Source organism: Oncorhynchus nerka, linkage group LG22 (assembly GCF_034236695.1).
Source record: "Oncorhynchus nerka isolate Pitt River linkage group LG22, Oner_Uvic_2.0, whole genome shotgun sequence".
Classification (NCBI taxonomy): Eukaryota; Metazoa; Chordata; class Actinopteri; order Salmoniformes; family Salmonidae; genus Oncorhynchus; species Oncorhynchus nerka.
The window spans coordinates 84,389,767-84,399,520 of NC_088417.1; the positions used below are offsets into that span (position 1 = coordinate 84,389,767).

At 42.0% G+C, this 9,754-nt stretch overlaps 1 protein-coding gene across 2 annotated transcripts in view; it reads left to right on the forward strand.

Annotated features, from left to right (window-relative positions):
• The window catches only part of LOC115105893 (putative cytochrome P450 120), a 45,828-nt gene extending 37,755 nt beyond the window's left edge, over positions 1-8,073 (forward strand). For both annotated transcript variants that reach the window (XM_029628366.2, XM_029628365.2), the window contains exon 11: positions 5,541-8,073. In XM_029628366.2, the coding sequence (XP_029484226.1) occupies positions 5,541-5,711 (171 nt within the window). In that variant the 3' untranslated portion in view covers positions 5,712-8,073. The remainder of the gene's footprint in view (positions 1-5,540) is intronic.
• The last annotated feature ends 1,681 nt before the right edge of the window (positions 8,074-9,754 follow it).

Below are 9,754 nucleotides of genomic sequence, written 5' to 3' on the forward strand. Positions count from 1 at the left end.
TCAGGCCTCTGCAGGGCGGTAAGGGAGGTTGGGTTCCTACTACCCTGGCCTGGTCGACAGATCATATCAGGCCTCTGCGGGGCGGTGAGGGAGGTTGGGTTCTTACTACCCTGGCCTGGTCGACAGATCATATCAGACCTCTGTGGGGCGGTGAGGGAGGTTGGGTTCCTACTACCCTGGCCTGGTCGGCAGATCATATCAGACGTCTGCGGGGCGGTGAGGGAGGTTGGGTTCCTACTACCCTGGCCTGGTCGACAGATCATATCAGACCTCTGCGGGGCGGTAAGGGAGGTTGGGTTCCTACTACCCTGGCCTGGTCGGCAGATCATATCAGACCTCTGCGGGGAGGTTGGGTTCCTACTACCCTGGCCTGGTCGACAGATCATATCAGACCTCTGCGGGGCAGTAAGGGAGGTTGGGTTCCTACTACCCTGGCCTGGTCGACAGATCATATCAGGCCTCTGCGGGGCGGTAAGGGAGGTTGGGTTCCTACTACCCTGGCCTGGTCGGCAGATCATATCAGACCTCTGCGGGGCAGTAAGGGAGGTTGGGTTCCTACTACCCTGGCCTGGTCGAAAGATCATATCAGGCCTCTGCGGGGCGGTAAGGGAGGTTGGGTTCCTACTACCCTGGCCTGGTCGGCAGATCATATCAGGCCTCTGCGGGGCGGCAAGGGAGGTTGGGTTCCTACTACCCTGGCCTGGTCGGCAGATCATATCAGGCCTCTGCGGGGAGGTTGGGTTCCTACTACCCTGCCTGCGTCCCAAATGGCACCTTATTCCCTTTTTAGCGTTCTACTTTTGACCAGGGCCCATAGGGACACCGTAGTGATGCCCATGGGGCTCTGGTCAAAAATAGTGCACTATATAGGGAATAAGGTGCCATTTGGAAGGCAGCGTTATCCTGCCAGATCAGCTTGCTTCCTCTGACGTACTGAACTGAGTGTCTGTACTGAGCTCTCTAATGCCCACTGATAGACAAGGATCTGGGAGATTATCATCCACTCAGCAGGGAGTATGACTCACTCTCTATTGCTTTTTATCGAATAGAACTAGATACTGTCAGTCAAATAAACAGTAGGTACCACCACAGTACTTCATTCAGCCTGTCATTCACCCTGGGAATTGCAGATGTTCAGAACTATGCAGCAGTAAGAGACTCCAAAGGCACAGCATTGTAACAGGAGGAGCTGGTGTGTGCTTACGGACGTCATCAACTTCCATACATCTTTTTTTTTCTAGGAGAAAATAATCACCCTCCCTTCTCCTGTTCAATGATTTAGTGCATGCGGACGGACAAGGCTGTAGTGAGGGATGACTCAACCCTGATCATCTTATCATGGGAGAGTTGATGCTGAACTATACTAACGCTGCATACAGATGTGCTGACTGACAAAGGCGGCCATATGGCTGCTATAAGAACTGGTTAGCTGGCTTAGGTGTTTTGTTTGTTGGAATGGAATGCAATCCATTGTGTCATTGCTTAATTATGGTGTAGGTAGGTTTATAGGGAAAATACTGTATAGGTCTCAAACTCATATATGAGATATTGTGTCTCTCTGAGTAACTGATATTTGATGACAGCCAGAGCAGAAAGCATATCTTTGAGACAGTTACCATGGCAACAGACATACAGTGGTTTGAGAGGATGAGCTGTACTGAGCCTGTTGTATCAAAACAGCCACTTTACCTAGCTCAGGTCAAAATCTTAAGCGATAAAAGTAATGTTGATGTTTTGTAAAAGTAATAATACATTGACTAGAATGCAATTCCTCCCTGTTGTGGACAGACACCCAGTAACAGGTTTTGATGGTATATACTGTATAGGCCCTATACGTGTCCATTGTGGTACTTGAGACAGATTCACAATGCTTAAGTTCAAATCCTAGGTGATATTGCATTATAAAGAAGTGATATACTGTCTTGTCATGTCAAGGCTGCTAACAAGCTGCAGTGGGCGGTGACGGTAACATTGCACCCAGACATACCCATTCTGAGGAGCGGGGGGTGACAGGGCGGTTTCATGTCATGGAAGAGATGAGGCATCACTGTTTGGCTTAGTGAAATCCAGCGTGGCCAGTCCCCCAAACCCAGGCCACCCCTGAGGGGACAGTCCATTTGTCATCCTACTTTACACATGGCAGCCTCCACACCTACACACACATCAGCAGTGCTTTCTCACTGGGCCAATTTCAACAACAAAAAATTATGTGATGACGTTGAATCAACGTGGAAAACTGATTGGATTTGCAAATGGTCATCAACATAAGTGAATTTTGTATTTTTTTCACCCAACTTTGTATCTAAATCCAGTGAGATGGTGACATGTTTTGAACTGACATCTGTGCCCAGTGGGCTCTCTCTCTACAGCAAAACCAAGAACTCTACTACTGTATAAGAGTGGTATGAGAGGTGACAAGATGTGAGACTCATGGATATACTCTAAGGGTTGATATATATTATATCTAAGTAAAGCCAATCATATATTTCCCTTTAAGCATGAAGGGATATATTACGAGAAGAGAAATGGGGTTAGTGTCATGTTAGTGTGACACTAAATTAGTGCCATGCATCAACATTTTTTAAAGCTTTTTAAATGACATGCATTGGAATAATAGCCTGATGGAATCTGTCCTGAACATGCTCTGTCCTTATCCTTGTGATTTATTACCTGGCCCATCCCAACTGCAGCAGTGTGGTCATTACTGAGGCACAATCACTAGAGAGGTGGCTGGTTGTCTCTGTTTTGGCCAGACTAGTGCATGGGTTGGGTGTGACCAGAGACCAGTGAGGGGACTCTGGAGAGCAGTGGGATGTAGGTCAGAAGCTGTGAGTCATCTTTCCCCCTTCCCTCCCCCTTACCGCCTCTGGCAAAGGCACTCTCTCGGGAGAGAGAGGAGAGGCAAGGACGATCTGTCACTCATGTACTGTTAGCATCAAACTGGTCACTTCAGAGATCCTGCCAAAATGCCACTCTGCAGTGGACGAACAAGACACTACGACACAAGCAGCGCTGTTATTTGTCGTTCATTAGCCAGATTGGCCAGAGTGATTGTTCATGTAGCCTAATGTGTTGTCTTAAAGGGACATCTCTATTGTACATGTAGCCTAATGTGTTGTCTTAAAGCGACATCTCTATTGTACATGTAGCCTAATGTGTTGCATCTTAAAGGGACATCTCTATTGTACATGTAGCCTAATGTGTTGCATCTTAAAGGGACATCTCTATTGTACATGTAGCCTAATGTGTTGTCTTAAAGGGACATAATGTGTTGTGTCTTAAAGGGACATTTCTATTGTACATGTATCCTAATGTGTTGTCTTAAAGGGACATCTCTATTGTACATGTAGCCTAATGTGTTGTCTTAAAGGGACATCTCTATTGTACATGTAGCCTAATGTGTTGCATCTTAAAGGGACATCTCTATTGTACATGTAGCCTAATGTGTTGCATCTTAAAGGGACATCTCTATTGTACATGTAGCCTAATGTGTTGTCTTAAAGGGACATCTCTATTGTACATGTAGCCTAATGTGTTGCATCTTAAAGGGACATCTCTATTGTACATGTAGCCTAATGTGTTGTCTTAAAGGGACATCTCTATTGTACATGTAGCCTAATGTGTTGCATCTTAAAGGGACATCTCTATTGTACATGTAGCCTAATGTGTTGTCTTAAAGGGACATAATGTGTTGTCTTAAAGGGACATCTCTATTGTACATGTAGCCTAATGTGTTGTCTTAAAGGGACATCTCTATTGTACATGTAGCCTAATGTGTTGCATCTTAAAGGGACATCTCTATTGTACATGTAGCCTAATGTGTTGCATCTTAAAGGGACATCTCTATTGTACATGTAGCCTAATGTGTTGTCTTAAAGGGACATCTCTATTGTACATGTAGCCTAATGTGTTGCATCTTAAAGGGACATCTCTATTGTACATGTAGCCTAATGTGTTGCATCTTAAAGGGACATCTCTATTGTACATGTAGCCTAATGTGTTGTCTTAAAGGGACATAATGTGTTGTCTTAAAGCGACATCTCTATTGTACATGTAGCCTAATGTGTTGTCTTAAAGGGACATAATGTGTTGTCTTAAAGCGACATCTCTATTGTACATGTAGCCTAATGTGTTGTCTTAAAGGGACATAATGTGTTGTCTTAAAGGGACATCTCTATTGTACATGTAGCCTAATGTGTTGTCTTAAAGGGACATAATGTGTTGTGTCTTAAAGGGACATCTCTATTGTACATGTAGCCTAATGTGTTGCATTTTAAAGGGTCATCTCTATTGTACATGTAGCCTAATGTGTTGCATCTTAAAGGGATATCTCTATTGTACATGTAGCCTAATGTGTTGCATCTTAAAGGGACATCTCTATTGTACATGTAGCCTAATGTGTTGTCTTAAAGGGACATAATGTGTTGTCTTAAAGCGACATCTCTATTGTACATGTAGCCTAATGTGTTGCATTTTAAAGGGTCATCTCTATTGTACATGTAGCCTAATGTGTTGCATCTTAAAGGGACATCTCTATTGTACATGTAGCCTAATGTGTTGCATTTTAAAGGGACATCTCTATTGTACATGTATCCTAATGTGTTGCATCTTAAAGGGACATCTCTATTGTAGATATAGCCTAATGTGTTGCATTTTAAAGGGACATCTCTATTGTACATGTAGCCTAATGTGTTGTCTTAAAGAGACATAATGTTTTGCATCTTAAAGGGACATAATGTGTTGCGTCTTAAAGGGACATAATGTGTTGCGTCTTAAAGGAACATAATGTGTTGCGTCTTAAAGGGACATAATGTTTTGTCTTAAAGCGACATCTCTATTGTACATGTAGCCTAATGTGTTGTCTTAAAGGGACATAATGTGTTGTGTCTTAAAGGAACATAATGTGTTGCGTCTTAAAGGAACATAATGTGTTGTCTTAAAGGGACATAATGTTTTGTCTTAAAGGGACATAATGTGTTGTGTCTTAAAGGGACATAATGTGTTGCGTCTTAAAGGGACATAATGTTTTGTCTTAAAGCGACATCTCTATTGTACATGTAGCCTAATGTGTTGTCTTAAAGGGACATAATGTGTTGTGTCTTAAAGGGACATCTCTATTGTACATGTAGCCTAATGTGTTGTCTTAAAGGGACATAATGTGTTGTGTCTTAAAGGGACATAATGTGTTGTGTCTTAAAGGAACATAATGTGTTGTCTTAAAGGGGCATAATGTGTTGTGTCTTAAAGGGACATAATGTGTTGTGTCTTAAAGGAACATAATGTGTTGTCTTAAAGGGACATAATGTGTTGCATCTTAAAGGGACATAATGTGTTGTGTCTTAAAGGAACATAATGTGTTGTGTCTTAAAGGAACATAATGTGTTGTGTCTTAAAGGGACATAATGTGTTGTGTCTTAAAGGGACATAATGTTTTGTGTCTTAAAGGGACATAATGTTTTGCGTCTTAAAGGGACATAATGTGTTGTGTCTTATGGTACATCTCTATTGCCACCAGAAAGACATGTGTATTTGTGTTTCAGGCAGCGTGTGGGTACCTGCTCCAGCACTATGATTGGGACCTGAGCCCCTACTCACAGGACCTCCAGTACAAATGGTTGCCTGTGTCCCGGCCCACTGTCCCTCCAATGGTGAGCTTCACTGAGCTGGAGCTGGAGAGCAGTGCCACAGACCTGCCTGATGGTCCACCCTAAAGACCAAAGCATGGACACTGAGAGGCAGGTGGATAGGACGAGGAGAGGCCCCGCTGTAGCAGTGGTCCTAATGGTCTCTCAAGGACACCAGTATGTGCAGATCTTAGTTATTACCCGTCACTCGATCTTCCTGATTTAAAGATAATGTTGATATGGATCACTGTTCACATCTTGATACTGTATATTGTCCAACTGTGTCAAACAATACAGTTTGTCTGTGATCTGTACACCGAGGAATTTAAAACGTACTACCCTCTCCACTACTGTCCCATCGATGTGGATAGGGGGGTGCTCCCTCTGCTGTTTCCTGAAGTCCACAATCATCTCCTTAGTTTTGTTGACGTTGAGTGTGAGGTTATTTTCCTGACACCACACTCCGAGGGCCCTCACCTCCTCCGTGTAGGCCGTCTCGTCGTTGTTGGTAAAATTTAGTCGTGGTCAGCTTTTCCCGAAAGGAGGGCGGGGTAGGGCCTTATATGCGTCGCAGAAGTTAGAATAGCAATGATCTAAGGTTTTACCAGCCCTGGTTGCACAATCGATAAGTGAAATATTCTGTATGTAAACAATTGTTGGAAAAGTTACTTGTGTCATGCACAAAGTAGATTTCCTAACCAACTTGGAAAAAGTATAGTTTGTTAACAAGAAATTTGTGGAGTGGTTGAAAAACTAGTTTTAATGACTCCAACCTAAGTGTATGTAACCTTCCTACTTCAACTGTATCTCTGTTCTTGAGTCCGCCTCGTAGGGGACTGTTTCCTGACTACTGCCGAGGTGTGGTGGTCTTTCTAGCGCTTTTAGCTGCCGAAGCATCACCCAGGCAGAGCCTGTTTCAGGCATAAGTTACATAAGCTGTCACTTAGGGCCCCTGGCCACTAGGAGGCCCCTGACCTCAATTAGCCATGTCAGCGAACACTTTTTTTATTGGTAAGTTAGTTTAGCGAGTTTTCTAAACTAGTAGTAGGCTAATCATGGCCGAATACCGACTGGGAAAGCAGGGCACATGCCCAGTGGCCTTGACTTCCATTGGGCCCCCATTGATTGATCTCTGAAGCTAAATTAGTAGAATTGCATGAAATTTGTTATAAAATATTTAAAATGTCTCTCCAAGCCCCATGGCAAAATGTGTAGAACTGCAGGAAGAGAGGGGGAACACAAATTTTTTTTTGCAGGCTTGGTGGGGCGGCCCCGCCACCCAAATCTCGATTAGAGCCCCCAAAAGGCTAGATCTGGCCCTGTACCCAGGTATGTGCTACACTTCAGAAGCACACAGCTACCCGATGAAGAGCTCCGGGCATGTCTAAATAACTGTCGCTGTTCCCTCTGTGTCATCGGAGCTTTCTCCGCTAAATCTACTGCCCAGCCTTTCTGAACTTCCTGGCTGAACAACACATTATCATCTGAAGCTGTGGAAGAACATTGCCCAAGACCTACCAGATCATTTGTTTTGTTTGTTTTTTATTCATCTTTGAGATTCTCTTTGTAATGAAAAGCACTATATAAAATAAATTATGCTGATTTTTTTTTATTGTCAAGTTGCTGCAAATGATTGCAATATAGGTACATACTGCAGCCTAAATTAGATGATGTTGCCCTATTTTAAGATCGTTGTTGTTTATATGTGTGTTTATTTAACCTTGGGAAAAAACTACTGTATCACACTTTGGATGCTTTAGGACTGTCTCTATCACTGCACCGTTATCCTGTCATATGACAGGGGTTTTAACAGTTCTGCAGCACCAGAAGTCAAGGAATGCCCTCAGATTTCAGCATTGCACCAAGGGCTCCTGAAATGTTCCCCCTCTCACTCTCACTTAGCAACCAGAAGTGCTTAGCAACGGTTCGTCCTAGCTACTCAGAGGAACCTAGCCCATGCTATTGTCTGGCTGCTTATTATCATGCAGCTCTCACCCTCACACAGACAGACATCTTCACATTAAACCTTTTGTTTAATATATCGGAGGGAACGGAAATATCTTATGAATGGCAATGAAGTGCAAGCTGTTTTAGGTGAATGTGAATATGAATATGTCAATGGATATCTCATAATGTACATGTTTTCTGATGTATTTTTTCTGTTCAATAGTTACTCTGAAATGATAGCCATTCTAGACTACTCTTAAAGGTTCAATATTAGCACTGTATAATATATTTGAATCCATCTTTATTAAAGATTATGATAAACTGTGAAAAGATGATTATGTATCTGATCATTACGATAGTAATTGAGCTATTTTTTCATTAGACAGATTGTGATAATATAAATCATATCTTATTTCTTCAGGTCATGTAATATCCTCTGTATTACCTGGAAACACAATTCCATCAGATGTCATACTTAAAAATAAAAAAAATGTAATGTTCATTTTAAAAGTTCTATCAAATTTTTATTATGCATTTACTATGTACTGATATTTTGTAGGTAATAATGTTTCCACTCTGTTTTTCTGTCAATCACAAGTAGTAAATCCCTAAGAATGCAAGCTATTTGAATGTAGAAACTCTCACTTTCTTATGAAAAACACTAGCACAACAGTAGTTCAGTCTTAGTTAGTGAACAAATCTATTAAATGCAAGTTATTCTGCTTATCCTGGAAGATGTTCCTATAAAGTCTACAGGACACTATTGTCCAGCGCTGCTACAGATGTAGGAACTTAATTTGAGCCAGTTTGCAAAAGCAGGAAAATAATCCTGCAGCAACAGGAATTTTGTATTATTTTGTGGATTTGAATTAAGATTTTTTTGTAGGGGTTGATACATTTTTCATGAAGGGAAAATCTAGTCTGAAATTTCAAAGTGGAAATTACACATTTCAGAAGCCTTTTTAAACCTCAAATACACTACAAGTTTTACATTTCCTGCATTTCAGGGAAAGTTCTCCTTGAAAAGGGTGATCAAATTAAAATCCTACATGTGGACACTGCATAAACCTGTTGTCAGCACACATGAACACACTTTAGACATTGCTTGCACTATTACAGACAGGCTGGAGACAGAAGGTAAATAATAGCTGATTTGTGTCAATAGTAGAAATGCATGAGTCACTCTTGTTTTCCATTTAAGTTTCATGTTGAATATAAATGCAGGAAATACAAACTTGTAGTGTGTTCAAGGCTTGAAAAGGCTTATAAAGTCTGTAATTTTCACTTTAATATGTCAGACTTGATTTGCCCTAACGAAAAATGTATTACACCCTACAAAAAATGTCTGTTAATTATAATCCACATCATTATTCACATTTCCTGTTGCTAAAGGATTATTTGCCTGCTGTAGAAAACTGGGTCAAATTAAGATCCTTCATCTGTAGTATCGACATTCTGGTCTGTGTATGTTCTGTATTTTTCCATGTTTTGTGCAGAATAGTTAAACCCATTCCGTTTACCTTCTCACAGACCGCTGTTTTGATCCTGTTGCATTAATGTAACATTGTGCACACATAGCTCTGTATTTTGATGTACACTGTAGGGCAGACTCCTATCTCCTTCTCTAACTCCTACACAGACGAAACAGAATAGCAGGCCATCTGCCTCCAGTGAGGGCACATATCTCAATACATTTCGCCTACAGAGCCCAAGGCTCATGTACTGTATTAGCACTCAGCACTGTCAACAGAAAGAATGAACACATGCATGAGAGTTCTAAGATGAGCTGCCTTTGAATGCGTACATAATATCACTCAGGTTAGAAACACACATGTCCGGCTGTAACGGAAAACATACAGAGGAGCCCTTCAAGATCAGTTTACATATGTACAAACTTCTGGACACTGGAGAGAAAAACACACATACCACCACACATACACACATAAACACGTTTTAGCACCTCGAGATCCAGTGGTCGCTCTTCCTGTCTCCCTGACCTCTCACCCCTTGTCCTGTCATGGTGATGAGGAAGTCATAGCCCACTTAGTTTTGTTTGGCCTGTTTCTCCACCCCTGATACAGGAGGTGGACGGGGAACCAGATGTCACTACAAAGGGACAGACTCTCTTTTAATTATCATGCCTAATTAGAGTATGGTGGCTACAAGGAGCCCTGTGCCATTCA